General features: G+C 41.9%; 1 protein-coding gene across 3 annotated transcripts in view; it reads right to left on the reverse strand.

Moving 5' to 3' along the window:
* The window catches only part of ARMH3 (armadillo like helical domain containing 3), a 748,421-nt gene that overhangs the window by 702,709 nt on the left and 25,480 nt on the right, over positions 1-20,232 (reverse strand). For all 3 annotated transcript variants that reach the window (XM_069239576.1, XM_069239578.1, XM_069239579.1), the window contains exon 2: positions 12,489-12,605. In XM_069239576.1, the coding sequence (XP_069095677.1) occupies positions 12,489-12,590 (102 nt within the window). In that variant the 5' untranslated portion in view covers positions 12,591-12,605. The remainder of the gene's footprint in view (positions 1-12,488; positions 12,606-20,232) is intronic.

Raw genomic sequence — 20,232 nt, forward strand, 5'->3', positions numbered from 1 at the left:
GGATATGACCCTCAAGTGCTGCTCTGTCTCGCGTGAGCTTCTGTGCTCCGTCCCCTGTGTTCTTTAGTCTCGCCATGTGCTTCTCGCCCTCTCCTATTTTGTTTCCGTCCCCAGTGTTGCTTTCAACCCACCTATGTCTGTTGTTTTGCATCCCTGCCCGCATCCACATTTTGCCTACAAAATGATGTAGCCGTTAGTGTCAAAAGTATTTTTTTTTTATTCTTTACACATGCTGGGCACAAGGCTAAAACCCATTTGCAAAGCAAATAGGTCTCAAAAGCGAGAACTACTGACTTTGACAATGCTTGTTTTGGTACAGTCATTCATGACACAGCATTGCATAATTCTAAATTGAAGAACTGTATAAAGAAGCAGCCAAGTCAAGCATTTTACATTACACGAAAGCAAGGTAGTTAATAATCTTCAGCCCCAAACTTCTCATCACAGTTGTTTAGGCTAGAAGATATAACTGAAGGGCATCTTAAAATAAATATTCTGGGATCAACTACCAGTATTTAAAAAGCAGGCACCTGAATAAACAAAAACGAAAACTATTTTTATATTATTCAAATATAGTGCTCTTTTCTTACGCAGTGCTACAATTTCACACAATTACTTTTAATATGAAGTTGTTTATCGCATCTTGCAGCAAGTTTCAAAGCCAAAAAGCAATAATGCCAAGCGCTTATCAATGGTCCTAGAGAACTGCAGTATTCACTTAAGGAACAAATGAAGGAGGAGGGCCATCAAGTTTTGGATATTAATTATTTATTGATTTAAGATCAGTAGGTAAAAAAAGAAAGTAAGATTCCGGTACTCGCACATCAAGATGGTGTCCAAGGCCTGAAGAGAACAGAACCACTTTTTTGCTTCACAGATGCTTGGAATCAGGGAAGAGTTTGGGTAGGTGATGCATTAGCCAACCTCTTTTAATTTTAATAAAAGCATATTATATATATATATATATATATATATATATATATATATATATATATATATATATATATATATATACACACAAATACATATATATAGAAAATGTCACTTACATCTGTTCATGGCATGTTCTGCTGCAGATTCACATGCTATGCATGCGTCTGTCATCTAGTGTTGGGCTCGGAGTGTTACAAGTTGTTTTTCTTCGAAGAAGTGTCTTCGAGTCACGGGATCGAGTGACTCCTCCTCCTCGGCTCCATTGCGCAAGAGCATCGACTGCATGTTAGATTGTTTTCCCGCAGAGGGTAAGGTAGGAGTGATAGAGTACAAAGAAAAGAGATGTCCATGCTAATGGAATATATATATATATATATATATATATATATATATAAAAAAAATTATTCACAACAGATGGAGCAATATCCACCAGACGGCTGCACTGATCCCTTCAACTCCGACTCATGAGGACAAATCAATATTCAAAGTTGGATTTCTTCAACTTTATTCCATGTGATTATACCATAGTTTCCTGCAAGGAATGTCAACGCGTTTCGGCAAACGCCTTCTTCTGGACCTATATATACACATACATACATATGTACAAGTGTTTGTTTAATTTAAACGGCTACAGGCCTCCGGGGAGGTGGGAGAGTGCATGTGAATCTGCAGCGGAACATGCCACAAACAGATGTACACTGGGTAAGTGACATTTTCCATTCAATGGCATGTGTAGCTGCAGATACACATGCTATGCCTAGACTACAAAGCAGTTTGTCCTCCCAAAATAGCGGTGGCTAGCCTGTAGGAGTTGAAGTTGTTTGAAATAATGTTCTTAGTACAGCTTGACCTACTGTGGCTTGCTGTGTTGCTAAAACATCTACACAATAATGTATGTGGTGTTGACCAAGTAGCTGCTTTACATATTTTAGCCATTGGTATATTTCCTAAGAAGGCCAATGTAGCACCTTTCTTCCTTGTGGAATGTGCTGTAGGAGCAACTAAGAGTTGTCCTTTACCTTTAAGGTAACCTGTTTGGATGCATTTTACTAACCATCTTGCTAAACCATGTTTAGAAATGGGGTTACCAGAATGAGGTTTTTGAAAATCTACACATAGTTGTTTGTCTTCCAGAATGGTTTTGCTCTACATATGTAGTACATTAGAGCTCTTTTAATGTCTAATGTATGTAGAGCTCTTTCTGCCACAGACTCTGGCTGTGGGAAGAATACTGGTAGTTCCACTGTTTGATTGATATTACTTTAGGAAGAAATTTAGGTTTAGTTCGTAGTACGACTTTATCCTTGTGTACTTGTATGAAGCTTGAATTTCACTAACTCTTCGCAATGATGTAATTGCGACTAGGAAGGCAACCTTCCATGTTAGGAATTGCATTTGACATGAGTGCATAGATTCAAATGGTGGGCACATAAGGCGCGTAAGCACTATGTTTAAATTCCACAAAGGAACTGGAGGTGTTCTGGGTGGAATGATGAGTTTTAAGCCTTCTATGAAGGCTTTGATGACAGGTACTCTAAATAAAGAGCTGTGCTGTATATTTTGCAAATATGCGGAAATTGCAATGAGATGTATTTTTATGGAAGAGAATGCTAAATTTGATTTTTGTAAATGAAGTAAATAGCATACAATATCTTGTATTGATGCTGAAAGAGGGGCGATTTGTTTAGACTGACAGTAATATACAAATCTTTTCAATTTGTTAGCATAGCACTGTGTGGTAGTGGGTGTTCTTGCTTGCTTAATTACTTCCATACATTCATTTGTTAGTTGTAAGTAATTCTATGACCTCAGGAGCCAAATTGCTAGATTGAGTGTGTTGGGATTTGGGTGCCTGATCTGCCCTTTGTTTTGGGTCAACAGATCTGGTTTGTTTGGGAGTTTGGAGTGTGGTACTACTGACAGGTCTAGTAGTGTTGTGTACCACGGCTGACATGCCCACGTTGGCGCTATCAGTATCAGATTGAGCGTGTTTTGACGCAATTTGTTGACTGTAAATGGAATGAGTGGGAGAGGGGGAAGAGTGTAAGCAAATATCCCTGACCAACTGATCAATAGAGCATTGCCCTTGGATAGGGATGTGGGTATCTGGATGCAAAGTTTTGGTATTTCGCGTTTTCGCTGGTGGCGAACAGATCTATGTGTGGTGTTCCCCACTGCTGAAAGTACTTGAGGGTGAATTTCCCACTCGTGTGTCTGTTGATGATTTCTGCTGAGAACATCTGCTAATTGGTTGTGTATCCCTGGAATGTATTGTGCTACCAGGTGAATTTGGTTGTGTATTGCCCATTTCCAAATTGTTTGAGTTAGGAGGGAGAGTTGGGACAAACATGTCCCTCCATGTTTGTTTAAGTAATACATGGTGGTCATGTTGTCTGTTTTGATCAGGACATTCTTGTGAATAAGGGGAGGCTGAAAAGCGTTGAGTGCTAGGAAGACAGCTAACAGCTCTAAGTGATTTATGTGTAGCTGTTTGTGTTGGGCATCCCATTGTCCTTGAATGTTGTGATTGTTGAGGTGAGCTCCCCAGGCCAATCATTGATGCATCTGTTGTAATTATGATCTGAGGCCCAGGGTCTTGAAATGTCTGCCCTTTGTTTAGATTTGTAGAACTCCACCACTGAAGGGACATGTATGTTTGGCGGTCTATCAACATTAGATCTTGAAGTTGACCCTGTGCTTGTGACCATTGTTGTGCAACGAACTGTTGCAAGGGCCGCATGTTTAGTCTTGCATGTGGAACAATTGCAATACATGATGCCATCATGACAAATTTGACAGTGTACTGTTGATCTGTCTGTATTTGTGCCAATATATTGTGGAATGCTTGTATTCTCTGCTTATTTGGACTTGCAAGCGCTTTTTGAATATTTAGTATTGCCCCCAAATACTGTTGTATTTACGCAGGTTGTAGTTGTGACTTTTGGTAGTTTGAGAACCCTAGCGTGTGCAGGGTTTGTATTATATAATGCGCATGGTTTTGACACTACATTTGACTGTTTGATTTTATTAGCCAATCGTCTAGATATGGAAAGACATGTATGTGTTGTCTTCTCAGGTAGGCTGCGACTACTGCTAGGCACTTTGCAAATACCCTTGGAGCTGTTGTTATTCCAAAGGGTAACACTTTGAGTTGATAGTGCTTTCCTTGAATGACAAACTTGAGATATTTTCTGTGCGCAGGATGGATAGGTATGTGAAAATACACATCTTTGAGGTCCAATGTTGCATGAAATCGTGTTGCTGAAGTAGTGGGATAACATCCTGTAGGGTTATTATATGAAAGTGTTCTGACAGGATGTAAAGATTGAGGGTTCTGAGATCTAATATTGGCCTTAAGGTGCCATCCTTTTTGGGAATGAGGAAATACAGTGAGTAAACTCCCGTCCCTACTTGATTTTGTGGCACGGCTTCTATTGCTTGTTTGAGTAATAGAGATTTGACTTCTTCCTGTAACAGAGTGATATGGTATGTGGATATAGCCTGTGTGGTTTTGGTGGAATGTTTGGTGGAGTTTGGGTCAATTCTAGGCAATAGCCATTGCGGATAATTAATAATGCCCAGTTGTCTGTGGTAATGTTTAGCCAATTGTTGTGAAACTTTTGCAGTCTTCCCCCCACAGGGGAGGTGTGGATTGGAAAGGAATGGCACAAGTCACTGTTTACTTTGTTGTGAGGCTTGTTTTGGTGTTTGATATTTTCCCCTGCCTCTGGGGTACTGGCCTTTATAAGTGCTTTTGTAACAAACTCGTTGGTATTGAGGTTGGTAGGCCGGCTTTGGCTGTGATGTGGATGCCTCCGCAGTTTGGGCTCTAAATCCACCTCTAAACTGGGGTTTACCAAAGGATCCCCTATACTGTGTGGTGTATAGTGCACCCATGGCTTTTGCAGTGTCTGAATCCTTCCGCATTTTTTCTATAGCGGTGTCGACCTCTGGGCCAAAAAGCTGTTTTTGGTTGAATGGCATATTCAACACTGCCTGTTGGATTTCAGGTTTGAATCCTGAAGACCTAAGCCATGCATGTCTCCTTATGGTTACAGCAGTGTTGATGGTTCTGGCTGCTGTATCTGCAGAGTCCAGGGCCGACCTAATTTGATTATTAGTGATGGCTTGCCCTACCTCCACTATCTGCTGTGCCCTTTTTTGCTGTTCTTTGGGGAGATGCTGGGTTATATCTTTTATCTCGTCCCAGTGGGCCCGGTCATATCTAGCCAACAATGCCTGTGAGTTGGCTATTATTCATTGGTTGGCTGCCTGAGATGCCACCCTTTTCCCTGCAGGATCAACTTCCTACTCTCTTTGTCTGGGGGGGGTGCATCACCTGACGACTGAGTTAGCTCTCTTCCTGGCTTATATTTCTTCTTCACTCTAGGAGTAATTGTTCTTGCTTTTACCAGCTCTCTAAATATCTGGTCAGCATGTTTTAGCATGCCGGGGAGCATAGGAAGCGACTGATATGTTGCATGCGTGGAGGAGAGTGTATTAAATAAGAAATCATCCTCTAATGGCTCAGTATGCATTGTTGCATTATGATATGTTGCTGCCCTACCTATCACTTGAGTGTAGCCTGTACTAACCTCTGGTGGTGAAGGCTCAGAGGGATAGCAATCTGTGTTATTGTCTGCAATGGGGTCTGGATCATAAAGATACCATGGATCCATACTGTCCTGCTGCGAATCAAATGGAATGGGGTCTGGATCATAAAGATACCATGGATCCATACTGTCCTGCTGCGAATCAAATGAGTGCGATGGTGACTGCATAGGTGTAGGACTGGTAGGAGGAGAGATATGTAGATGTGGAGAGTGAGGAGGAGAAAATTGAGGAGGTGGAGGTCTCTCCTTTGTTTTTGGCACTTTAACTGGAGGCTGTGTAGTGTCCAATTCCTCCTGAAAGGCTAATTTCCTCTTTGGTTTTGGAGGAGGTGCCGTTAAAATTCTCCTGGCTTGCCTTTCATCCATTGCTTGCATGATTGGTTGCATTTGTGAGTCCTCCTCAGTAGTTTTTTGTCTTTCTCTAAGTGCTTTTGAAAGTCCATGCTCCTCAGTATAACTAGGTCTTTTCAGTGCCGAAGCGAGCTTTTTTCGGTATAAAAAACGATGGGGTTGAAGATGGTCTCGGCTCCGAAAATGATTTTCGAGATTTCGACTCGGAAGAGCAGTGTTTGCTCAGTTCGGAGACGGAGCTTCGGCTCAAGTCCAATGGCTTCAGAGGGGTGGCCTTCTTCGGTGCCGAGCTGGCGGGTTGGTCACCAAGCGCTTTCTTTCGGGTCGAGCCATGGCCTTCCGGCAGTGGCATCCCCAAGGCCTTATGTTTGGGCTTGGATGACACAGGGGCAGGCGTACTCATGTGCTGTCCTGCCGTGGCAGGACTGTCCTAACTCAGAATCCTGGTCGGAGTCGGATCCTCGAACGGAGACTCCGGTCTGTATGATTTCTTCCTCTTCTATGTCGAGATGCTCGGTGCTTTTTTATGCCATCTCGAGTCTCCATGCTCTCCTGTCCCGGAGTGTCTTTTTCAACCAGAAGGCTCTGCAGGCCTCTCAATTTTCTTCCAGATGGTCAGGGGAAAGGCAGAGATTACAGACGAGGTGTTGGTCCATCTAAGGGAATTTGGCGTGGTACCGAGGACAGAATCAGAATGGAGTCTGATCCATCAGGCTTCCACGCGGTCGGCCCAACCAGGCCCAAGTTGGGCACGCGCGCGCCCCGAAGGGAGAGTAAAGATGCTTGTTTCGACGGTATGGAAGTGTTGATCAAAGGAGTAACGCGATTGAGACAATACCGATGAGAAATTAAGAGTTTTCAAGCTTTTCCGAATTGAACTATCGGAGCGAAAGGAAACACATCCGAACCCGATGGCGGAAAGAAAACAATCTAACATGGAGTCGATGCCCATGCGCAATGGAGCCGATGAGGAGGAGTCACTCGATCCCGTGACTCAAAAACACTTCTCGAAGGAAAACAACAACTTGTAACACTCCGAGACCAACACTAAATGGCAGACGTATGCATAGCATGTGTATCTGCAGCTACACACGCCATTGGCTACATATATATATATATATATATATATATACACATACACACATACATATATATATACACACATACATACATATACACACACACACACACACACTGAAAAAAAACAAAGGTTACAGGGACGTTATACTTAGGATCGGAATTTACATGCACAAAACCATAGAAATTCAGCTGTGATAGAGTTATTTCAAGTAACTATAACTCGTGCTCTAAAGTAACTACAACTTGTGCTCCCACCAATCAGTTTCATCAATAATTTTACTGCAAATGCTGCGGTGATAATATCAATGATGCCATAGAAGATGTCATCAATTATGTATTATGTGAGGTAATCAGCTGTGAAAGGCGAGGGCAAGTCATAGTTACCTTAGGGCATGAGTTACAGTTACTTGAAATACCTCTAACTAGAACAACTGAATTTCTATGGTTTTGTATAACGGCCCTAAAACCTTGTGCCTACCTCCCCTTTTCTTAAATTGACATATGCCCCCGGGACCTGGCCGAGCCAGGGGCTGAAAGAAAATCAAGCTTGGGAAACCACAGTTTAAAAAATATATATATATCCACCTATTCGTTGATCCACCGCGGTTTCGTTGGAAAAATCTTTTTTTTAAAAAGCTCTTTTTTGCCCTGGCGGGGTCCCTTGAGGGACCCCATAACCAGGTCTAGGGGGTCAGGGTCTTCTTACCCTGCTCCTTTTTCTTTACTTTTTTTACTTTATTTGTGAGACTCAGCTGATTCAGAGTCCCAAAATGGCTACCAACACTTCCTGGTTGAATTGTTGTCAGGCAATCGGATATCAGCATGGGGACTGTCAGATTCACATCCCTATATATCTATATTTTTTAAGTTTCAATTTCTCCAAAACTACTGAACGAGTTTACACCAATTGACAAAAAGGGTGCTTTCTGGACCAAGAGCTACCGTTCTGCCAAATTTGGTGTAATTCCTCCAAGCTCAGGCTATAGTTGTTTCTGAAGATCCATATGAAACTTGCATGGGGAAGAAGTGTTTTGCCCCCCAAACCCTTCCCCTTTTGCTCGGCCCCTGCTTGATGACTCACCCTGAAACTTTCAAGACAGCAGCTGAACTGACTGGCGTAGTAGTTTTGAAAAATTTGTGAGGATTCCTCTAAGGCACCAAAGTTATTGGCAAAACAAAAACTCTTTTCCTATGGAGACTAGGTCCTAAATATAACTACATACTGGTGACTGCCAGTAGGATATATATATATACACACACACACACACACACACACATATATATATTTTTTATATATTTTTTCCACAGCAAAAGTACTCCAACTGGGGACCAATACCCAAGGGTGGGGGGTGGGGGGAGAGAAAAATCTAAATCCAACACCAAAAGAATGCATGCTCGCTCGGAAGGCAGTTGAAACTATTGTACTCCAAACACAGATGCGTTCTGACCATCACTGCGGACTTGATCACTTAATCTATGTTGGGGTACACAGTGTATATAAAGACATAGAAAGAAAAAAAGCACACACATGTGAGAAACACAATTACTGTGGCCACCATCTTGGAATGAGCAAATTCATGATAAATCAAATGGATTACCATACAAGAACACACAAAGTGCATAGTGCATCAGAATGGATTGTGGATACCTGAAAATAAAATAAAAGGACCCAAAAATCTACAGGCAATAAAAGACAGTGTGGTAAAGTAGCACAGTGAATTAAAATAGTACAATGAAAATAGTGAGCGCAAGTGCTCACAACCGGACTAGTAGACAAGGTCATAAAATATACCCCATGCGGCAACCATATCCGTGGGCGGCAGTGCTGTTAAACCATACATCATAGTCCAAACAGTAATGTGAAGCCATCATATAGAAATTAACTGAATTGCATAGTACAGTATGCAAATACAAAAACATTGCTTACAACCTTGTTGCTGGCTGTAGGACATGCAAGACAAAACAGCTGATACTGCTAGATATATAAAGCTGGGAAGTCCCTCACTGCAAATACTGAGGATAACTAATGGGCCACCAAATATAAAACGGCTAACAAAATAAATGAGTGTATAGCTTCCAATCAAGCCCCAGTGGGCAAATGGGCCTGAGGTAAATCACTACATCAACACAATGCTTCATAGTCCCATCCAGCCAAACTGTGTGCATGTCAATAAACCCTGAATAAATCTGCAGTTGCTCATCACACTAACTGTGATTGACTCTCACTACCAAAGGTAGAGGAAATAAACCAAATAAATGCCATGAATGACCATCAAAATATACAGCTCATTCACAGTGTTGTGATCATACATCAGACATTCCAAATAGTTAAATATAGTTGTAAAACACCAGTGGGTAAAGTTACTCCAGCGTACCAAGAATTCATTTCCTTACCTCCATCTCCAGACCACATTAGGTTATCTGTCCCAGTCTGAAAGAAACACGGTGGTGGTGAAGGGAAAACGAGGTAGATTACTTAAACCTCAGAATGTCTGGAAAAAAAACTAGAACTTTCTTCTAACAAGTCAATTACTTAAAGAGAGGCTCTGAAGGATATTTGACCCATACTTAAAAAACAGAAATCACATTATAGTCACATCCACATAGTATATTCAAGAAATGACAGATCACTGAAAGGTTCTACCACAGACAGGTGTGTAAGAGACCAGATTAGTAGTTTGGGAAAAGGGCTTCAACGAAAGGAGTCATACTTTATCTTGGCATCTTGGCAGAAAAATAAACTTTCAATGAGAAAACAAGGGCTTAACGCTCGGAGTCCAGTTGCAAAGAAGATAGCTTTTCATCATAGAAATGCAAGCAAAGCATATAACCAAAATGTCAGTAAAATGTAGAAAACAAATAAGTAAAATTCCCAAACCAATTTAGCAAAAGGAAAAGGAAATTAATAATTGAAACAGACGAAAACTGGAAAAACTGAATACAAGGAAATCAGGAGAGATACATTTTTAAAGTGAGTGTAAAAAAACATAAGCCCAGTGGTGGTGTAAAGGACAGCACTATCTTTGTAAACATTACCAAAAGTAACCATCAGAGTCACTCCTGCTCAAAAAATAAAGTTTCCGACAGACTACTCATACCATACACAAGTTGGGGAAGCAGGTGGGAGCCAGTCATCATCTAAGCTAGGAACCTCCAATGCGTCCAATCTTCACTGAGTTCTCCAGGAGCCGGCTTCATAGTTCCAAGGAGGAAACAAAACTCCTCTGCCCACGACATCAAGGTCACAACCAGGGGTCTAATCACCACTAGGTCTAGGAGTCAACTAAGTTTCAGATATCCTGCTATCCAACTACCAAGATCTAATGTGAGATCCCTGCCATCAATCGAAGGAAAGCAGACTTCCCTGTTTCTTTAGTGCCACAAACAAATTCCAGGTAATTTTAATGCTTTTTCCTTGTTCAAAAAATAACTCTGCCTTTGGGCCACATCCAAGACTCCATTCTTGCAAGGCTATGGAGTTCTTCTTTAAAGGTAATCTGCACTCTTCTGTCCAAAGAAGGACGTGCACCAGAGAGTACTCAATGAGCTGTTGTGACACCAATCTTCTACAGATGAGGGGACATCACCTGAAGTCTATTCAACTGACTGAAGAACCTGAGGTTCTCTCAACCACCTAGAAGCGTACCTGCTCATTGAAGGAAGGAAAGTGAACAGTGGATAAAGAGACTACCTAGGACAAACCTAGCAATTCCCCCAGAGTGTGGAGCACACAGAAGAAGCTGACTTACAACAGGTGTGAAGCTAGTGTCAATCTCAGTTGGGTGAGTTCAATCAGTCTCCTGGCGAACTGCTTGAAGAAACTACCAGTCAGACTAACAGTGCACTATCTGGCAGCCTTGCACATTGCCCAAAAGGCTGATGCTGTCACTCCCTGACACATGAAATATCCTGCAAAAACCCTCATTGCTGCCGTAGAACCTGCCCCATGACACATAGGCTGCTCCTACTGACAACAAACTCCTGCTAACCAAGGCTGCTGTACTTTTTCTTCCAGTGGGCTGAGAGAGGATGCCATCTGCTGTCCCATACTGCTGAAAAAGAAGTTGTGGGAGAAATCTGCCGAAGCAGGTCCTCCTGTGAGTAGGTAAGACAGGGTCCAAGATCAAAAGACTGAGAGACTCCATCCTGAACATAGTAGGATAAACATGCCATTAGGAAGTTAACATTTAGCAATACCATCTCTTGGGCTCAAGATCTGATTAAAAGGACTTAATAAATACATGAGGAGGCAACTGCTTAATGGACTCACACCTGTGAGTGATCCTTGTCTATGACTGTATATCTGTTAAGATATTATGGTGCCCTAGAATTTAGACAGAGCACTGTAAATTGTGTGGTAATTAACTAGTGCTTGTATTGGAGCATAGAACCCTGGGGCTGAACCCACCACCAAACTGTGTAGTATTTCATTTGACTGTGAAAGTACTTTCTTTAAACTAACAATAGTTCACTGTCCAGCCCAGTGCTTATGTGTCTCTAGCTTGCCTGTTTGAGCTCTGAATCTCTGCCCTCTACACTACAAGTTACTCTGTGCATCCTTCCGAACAATAAATTGACAGAAGGTCTAACATATGCTGTTAGAGAAGATAAGGCCAATTTTTAATAATGCCTTCTATTGAAGTCATGATTTGTTGAAAAAATAACATAATGTATTCCTATAGTCACATCCATTTACTTTTATGAAAACATGCGTACGGTCAAAGGTAGCAAACCGAAATTACCAATCAGGCACTGAAAAACATATTTATTAAATCAAATAGTATCCAACATGTGCAATATTTATAAGCAAGGGCTAACCTAACTTTTACACACTGTGTTGATCACCGCTAAAGGAAATAGGTATTACCAGCTTCTTAAATACCAGATCTGCATGCCTTCGAAATTGCACAAGGCAAATAACACCCATTTTCAGAATAGTGAATTCCAATGCAGCACTGAGCAAGGCTGTCTAGGGAAAATATGTTACCTTTACCCAACTCTATTATTTGCATTTTATCAATTTCAACGGATCTCACATGAGAGGGACAGCAGGCTGAAACAAATATCATAAGTAAGGGCTTAGCACACTGATCTACTGTACTGACATATGCACATAATAATTGTTTATAGAATTTAGTAAGATTGGTACAATTAGAATTACAAGTAGTGGACACAAATTTCAGATTGTAGAGTATCATTTACAAAAATGGCTGAAGGTGAAATGTAAAACAGTAAATCAACCTACCTCTGGGCCACTAAAACTCTAACTCTATATCTCCACTGGCTTATACTAGAAGTAGAACTGTGTTTATGGCTCATCCTAGGAGCCTAAAGTCAACAATAATGTGCTAGAAGAAATACTATGAAGACAGAAGCAAAATATGCTGGAATGCAAAGAAAATATTTACAGTATCCCCAAAACATTTAAAATACCTCAGACCACGATTAGCTTAAAATTAAGAAAAATACACTACTAGTGGAAAAAAAAGTTGGAAACCCTTTAAGCCTTACCGTAAAGATCTCATCGTACATTAATACAACTTTTTCTTTCAGGGGTTTCTTCGAAGTTGTAGATTTTCGCAGTAGTCCCCCTCTCTTCTCCAATTGGGCCATGATTCACAATTCAATCTGCGTTTTAGAGAAGAGAAAAAAAAAAACCTTAACCAATTTTCTCAAACATTAGTACAGTCAAAAACGTTAAAGCTACTCACTACAAAGAATCTCATGCAGGTTGCATTTAGTTTCATTACTTCCAAAATGACGGTGTAGTTGGTTTAAGAGGGTAGGGATAGTATGAACGTTGTGCATTCTAACTTTTCATTCAAAGTGTCATCTTTAAGGATAACAGGCAAAAGATGCTATGTGTTTACTGGGTTCCAACACCTCAGCTAAATCAGGTATCAACCTCCATTTATACAGGGATGACAAGCGGTTAGCTACACTTTCATATCAGGATGCAAAACTTCGTCCTTTTCCACCCATGTACACCAACACAACAACAGAGTGATGGATGCTACATAGAAGGATGTGAGATACAATATTAAACAAGCTTTATTAATTTATGTAGTTGTACTTTTTGTTACCCCTCCACATGGGCCATGGGAAGATTTAAGGCACCTAGAAACTTTTATTTAGGCAAAGATAGGCAGGAATCCTCTGCATTTATATTCATCTAATGGGCGGAGCAACCTTATAATACAGTTTGGAGTTAATGGACAACTTATAGTGCTCACAAAAAGAGTGGTATATAGCAAAATTAGCTGCTAAGCAAATCACTGCGGGCAGATTCCATTGCACAGTGACACTTTAAAATAAAGAAAAACCCACATAATAGATTGTGGGCATTTATTCCTGCTTACTGATTTAGAGCCATCAAAATAAACACACAAATTGAAGATCCAAAGGATAATAAATGTTCCTGTTGAAAATATATGTATAATCTAAAGCAAGAAAACTAACACAAATCACTTGGGCTAGAAGAGAATTAGACAGAATGGCTGGAAAAACGGAAAGAGCAATCTTGTCCAGATAGTGAACAGTTGAAAGATCAAGAGTGGACTGAAATGCCATTCGTCGAGCTATCACTTTCTAACCAGCTTTAAAATTAGGGCAGTGCCCTACAATTGGGTCTCCGTACTGGATCTCTTTGGAAGCATTCAATGACAGAATCGAAGTCAAATGTTTTTGTACTCTCGTCTGGTTAACTAGCTCTTCACCAGCTCAATTTATTTCCCGATTTTCATTACTCAATATGGCTATAAGGTAGGTGCTTAGGAACCAAATTACACAGTTTAGTGATAGAAAACAAATATTTTTAAGTAGACTGATGGGGACACATTGTGTTACCTCGGTTATTAAATGTAACAGAAATGACTGGGCTACCAGTTGACTAATGGAACCATCAAATGCTACTTAGTCACTCAATTTGTGAATCCTTTTTTGTAAAAAAAAAAAAAGGGATTGGAGGTGATGGCTTTAAGAAAAGACCTTCAAAGAAGGCTAGGCACCCCCAAGGGATCACAACCAACTGCCAATAAATTAGGTCACTGCTGCAGACAGGCAGTATTTTTGGCTTATTTGTCAAACCTTACCAAAATGAATCAACCCTTAGGTAGGGGAGCTGACAACCAACAAACAAAAAACATATCCTGCTAAATGTGACTTAATTGGCTTTCCTCAAAAAGGAAACCTTTCTAGCATATCATGGTGGGAACAAAGGAAACAAACATTAGATAATGGATGTACCGTCTTCTGTGATCTGCAATTATTATATTGTTTTTGTTAAATAGGAGCGAGTACACTGCCTGGCATATGAGCACATAATTCACCCAGATGCCTTTGGTAAACGCAGGTCATGATAATACTCACTTTAATTGAACATTTTTGCAGTATTCACTATTGATCGTGTAGCCAGTACTGTGTACCCCTAGACATGTGTTTCAGGATATTTGTCTTTCTTCAGTAGAGAATAACACTTACATACAGGCGTGGTCTCAGGTTTCAGTACTATTCCCAGAGTGCAGGTACATCCCAATGAGCTTGTCAGACCATTAACTTAACTTGGAGTCAATCAAGTTCATTTGCAAGTTTAAGTTGATGCCAAAAGCTTTTCTGTCACCACAATCAAGCTTGATCTCATGGCCTTACAAAAGAAAAATGAAAATACAACCCAGCAGAAGAAGCATCAAGTAGCTCTTGAGCACCAAACCCAAAAAACAAGGAAAACCTCCAAGAGAAGATGACTGTCTGCGATGACTAAGGGGAACAGGGTTTTTATTCGGGTTGCTTTCTGTGATACCCTTGTACTGACCTCAATTAATGAAGGTGAACTGAAAAGGGACCAAGGAAAGCAACAGGAACAGACTGCCCCAGCGAGGGTTATTACTGGAAGGGTCCATGTATTCATCACAATTAAGAGGGGTTTATATGTGATTTAAAAATTAAGAACAAGAATGAAGTGGGGCAGTAAAGCACTTGATGGGACATCTGTAGATGGAGAAACTGTGGCAGAAGGCTAAAGAAGATGCGTTGAAAATGGATGTGACATTTAGAGTTATGTTAAGGTGGCTTATTGTATATTAGTGTTTGGAGTGTGAGGAAGGAAGAATGGGGATTGACTTGGGGACAACATAAAAAAAAAGGCGTGAATCTCTGTTGAAGGATTCACATAGCTGGACAGATGCTAACTGGGAACAAACCAATCCTATGATATCAATTTCTTGTCACTTAACTGCTTCTGTGCCGCAGACGTAATGGTTACGACCTGCGGCACAGTGCTCCTGTGCCGAGGACGTAACCATTACATCCTCGGCCTGGAGTCCGGAGGGAGCGCTAGCGCTCCCTCCTTGGGGGTTCCCTCCCACCTCCCCAAGGCAGGGATGGAAGGGGAAGCCCTTTCCCTTCCACCCCCGACACCCCCCCTGACCCCCTCACCCCCCTGTGACGTCAGCGCGCGATCGCGCGCCGACCTCACAGAGGCCGCCTCCCATCGCCCAAAAGCATTTCTCTTCCGATCATGTGATTGGGGCCTGAGAGGCTTCAAAGGGAAGGAAAGGAATTTCCTTCCCTTTGAAGTCTCTCAGAGCATTTTAGCAGCCAGATTGTGAAGCGATCCGGCAGCTAAAATGCCCACTAGACACCAGGGATATTATTTTGTATGGAAATTGCCATGAGGGGAGCGACCACTTGCGCAAGGGTCGTTACCCAGGGGGGCATTTTTTTTAAGGCCTTTTCTGGCTCCCTGGGGGCAGATCGGCCTATTATTGGGCTGATCTGCCCCCAGGGGGGGGCAGAAACCTCTAGACGCAAGGGGTCATTTATTTTTTGTTTTGTTGTTTTTTTTGTTTTGTTTTTTAGAGGTGGGGAGCGAACCCTTAGGCAAGGGTCGCTCCCCTAGGGGGTAAATTATATTTAGGTCATTTCCGCCCCCTTAGGGGAAAGATTGCCTATTTTTATGATGCCAATCTGCCCCCAGACGGGGCAGAAACCACCAAACACCAGGGATCTTTTTTTTTTTTTTTGCGTCAATTTCACACAAGGGGAGTGACCCCTTAGGCAAGGGTCGTTCTCCGGGGGGGAATTTATTTTAGACCATTACTGCCCCCCTTGAGGGCAGATCAGCCTGTTTTTATGAAGCCGATCTGCCCCCGGGGGGGCAGAAACCACTTAGGCACCAGGGACTGGTGTGTGTGTATGTGTGTGTTTTGTTTCGGTAGGCAGCCCCTTGGGCCAGAGTCGCTCCCCATGGGGGCACATTACTATTGGCCATATCTGCCCCCCTTTGGGGCAGATTGGCTTATTTTTGGAAGGCCCATCTGCCCCCAAGGGGGGCAGAAAGCCCACCCAAGACCAGGAAAGATTTTTTTTTTTCAAAATAAGAGGGTGGGGGTATGGCCATACCCCCACCCCAAATAAATGGGGACAAAGTTGTTCTGCCCACCAGTGGGCAGATGGGGCAATTACCCCCATTCCACACCCTGGGGGGGGGCACAAAGTCTACTAGATGCCAGGGAATAAAAAAAAACAAAAAAATATAGTGGCGTGGTGGCTACCAACCAGTATGGGCCGAGTTATGCCCCCACCCCAACTGAAGGGGGTAACAGTCTTTCAGCTCTCCCCCGCACACTAAATTATCCCACGGCAAGCAAGAGGACATTTGATTACTTTGGGTTTTCGTTTTACATTTGGACCATGAGAGCTTGGCTAACTTTCAAAATCGTCCCACTTGGAATGGTGAGGGTTGCACTTTATGGACTTTGGGACGCTGCCATGTAGAAAAATCCACAAGACCGTGACACATCTGAAAACTAAACATCCAGGTGATTCCAGGGTTGTGTGCTTCCCAGGCACCCACACCATTGTCTTACCCACAATGCCCTGCAAACCTCCAAATTTGCTGGAAATCACACATTTTTCCCACATTTTTGTGATGGAACCTTCCGGAATCTGCAGGAATCCACAAAATTCCTACCACCCAGCATTGTCTCATCTATACTGATAAAAATTCTGATGCACTTGTCAGCCTAAAATTTTTTTTTTTTCAACCTGCCGTTTTGGACCCGCTTTGGTTCCCTCTCAATTTTAACATGATTTTGGCTCTTCCCTGTCACAAGCACTTGGCCCACCTACGCAAGTGAAGTACCATTTTTATCGGGAGACTTGGGGGCATGCTGGGTGGAAGGCAATTTGTGGTCTCAGATTCCAGAACTTTCTGTCACCGAAATGTGAGGAAAACGTGTTTTTTTGGCCAAATTTTGAGGTTTGCAAAGGATTCTGGGGAACAGAACCTGGTGAGAGACCCACAAGTCACCCCATCTTGGATTCCCCTCGGTGTCTAGTTTTAAAAAAATGTGCAGGTTTGGTAGGTTTCCCTAGGTGCCGGCTGAGCTAAAGGTCAAAATCCACAGCTAGGCACTTTGCAAAAAACAGGTCTGTTTTCTTTGGGAAAATGTGATGTGTCCACGTTGTGTTTTGGGGCATATCCTGTCGCGGGCGCTAGGCCTACCCACACACATTAAGGTACCATTTTTACTGGGAGACTTGGGGGAACGCTGGATGGAAGGAAGTTTGTGGCTCCTCTCAGATTCCAGAACTTTCTGTCACCGAAATGTGAAGAAAAAGTGTTTTTTTGGGGTCAGATTTTGAGGTTTGCAAAGGATTCTGGGGAACAGAACCTGGTGAGAGCCCCACAAGTCACCCCATCTTGGATTCCCCTAGGTGTCTAGTTTTCCAAAATGCACAGGTTTGGTAGGTTTCCCTAGGTGCCGGCTGAGCTAGAGGCCAAAATCTACAGTTAGGCACTTAGCAAGAAACATCAGATTTCAATGTAAAAATTTGATGTGTCCATGTTGCATTTCCTGTCGCGAGCATTAGGCCTACCAACGCAAATGAGGTACCATTTTTATCGGGAGACTTGGGGGAAACACAGAATAGAAAAACAAGAGTTATTGCCCCTTGTCTTTCTCTACATTTTTTCCTTCCAAATATAAGACAGTGTGTAAAAAAGACATCTATTTGAGAAATGCTGTGTAATTTACATGCTAGTATGGGCACCCTTGAATTCAGAGATGTGCAAATAACCACTGCTTCTCAACACCATATCTTGTGCCCATTTTGGAAATACAGAGGTTTTCTTGATACCTATTTCTGGGTGCCTAGAGTTCTTGATGAACCTACAAGCCCTAAATATCCCCGCAACCAGAAGAGTCCAGAAGACGTAACGGTATATTGCTTTTGAAAATATGACATTGTAGGAAAAAGTTAGAGTAAAACGTGGAGAATTTTTTTTTTTTTCCCCACCTCAATTTCAATATTTTATTTCAGCTGTTATTTTCTGTAGGAAACCCTTGTAGGATCTACACAAATGACCCCTTGCTGAATTCGGAATGTTGTCTTCTTTTCAGAACTGTTTATCTTTCTGGGATCCAGCATTGGTTCCACACCCATTTGTGTCACTAACTGGAAGGAGGCTGAAAGCACAACAAACAGTAAAAATGGGGTATGTCCCAGTAAAATGACAAAATTGTGTTGAAAAATGGGGTTTTGTGATTCAACTCTAACGGTTCCTGAAAGCTGGGAAGATGGTGATTTTAGCACCGCAAACCCTTTTTTTCCCATTTTTAAAAAAAAAAAACTAAATTTTCGCTGTATTTTGGCTAATTTCTTGGTCTCCTTCAGGGGAACCCACAAAGTCTGGGTACCTCTAGAATCCCTAGGATGTTGGGAAAAAAAGGAAGCAAATTTGGCATGGGTAGCTTATGTGGAGAAAAAGTTATGAGGGCCTAAGCACGAAATGCCCCAAATAGCCAAAAAAAGGCTCGGCACAGGAGGGGAAAAGGCCTGGCAGCGATGGGGTTAATGCAAACTGCTTGAACTCCAAAGGCAAAAACGTTTTAATCCAGGTAAGGAAATCCAAGGTCGATATGTTGGCATCACAGAAGACATTCTACAAGCAAATATTGTCTGAAGACAAATGTTGATAGAATACGTTCAAACACCTTTTAAATGCAAATAAACTCTTCTGCTAATTCCAAGATATCTAGGGTGGGATTATTAGTACACACGGAGCACCTCAGATATAAAGGGGAACAATACGTAAGGCTCAAAATGTATATAAATGGACCCTCTGATGGCAGAGGTGGAGGCATAGGTCCATATTACAGGATCTCCAGAGAACAAAGCAGGGGATTTCAGCCATGCCCTGGAAACACAATACAACGGGTTGGGGAGGTTGAGGGGTTTTCATCAAGGAAGATAGAATCCAAGGAGTTTTCAGACACAATGGATGGCCTGGGTTGGGATTTTGGAGGATGTAACCTAGAGGTGAACAGGACTACACCTCTTAGCCCAGATACATGTGTTATACTAAAAAACAAACAATTTTTGTTTTTAGAAAACTACCTCTATGACTCAATCCTCAGTTTAAGATATTGTTCTACCACAATATTGTGCCACACTCTGAGTAAGTGGCACAATAATGGCTACAAACACAGATACGCACGAAAAGCAGTGGTGCTGAGTAAGCTAAAGAGGAGGTTTCTGGCACTCACAGGGAACTTTAAGAAATCCAGTTTCCAAAAGGATCGAGAGACAGATTGGAGCGATGGGGTATTGTAAAATGTTACTTGCAGAATACTGTTTCTATCTGAGTACTACAATGAAATGATCATATAAAGAATAAACAAAAATGTTAACTGTTAACAAGTCAGAAACGTTGCTTCTCTTTCTGAAGAAACACTTCTAAGGGGAAGGCTATAGCACAAATATCTTGCTTGTACACATTTACTGATAATGTTTGGTGTTGGAAGGTTAACCATCACGATCTTAATGGAGAACAACATAAGAATGTAGAGATAGATAACTGAAGAGGGGAGTCTACAACTTAAATCTAACAAGGGTGTAACACTCAAAATCCTAGCAACCCAGATTGAGGACCTCCTCTGGGGCTGATGCTTATGAGTCAGTGTGTTTTCATCTGTACCACATAGCCATTTGGCAATATTAGAAACCTTTTTTACTGCAACAAGAAAGGAAACAAGAATAAAGCTCAAAGCACTCGTTATGTCTTTAGATGCCTTGAGAGGCCTTGGCAGAGTGAGCCTGTCCTTTGTGAATAATATCCAAGTGAGGTTAAGCCTCAGCCCTCATTTCAACACTGTCATTGTAAGCTACAGGCCCTGACAGCAAGACTGTTAAAGAATGAACAGTTTTATATTGAGGTTTGACGGTACAGGGACACAAGACAGACCTGCCCACA

This window comes from Pleurodeles waltl, chromosome 6 (assembly GCF_031143425.1).
Source record: "Pleurodeles waltl isolate 20211129_DDA chromosome 6, aPleWal1.hap1.20221129, whole genome shotgun sequence".
NCBI lineage: Eukaryota > Metazoa > Chordata > Amphibia > Caudata > Salamandridae > Pleurodeles > Pleurodeles waltl.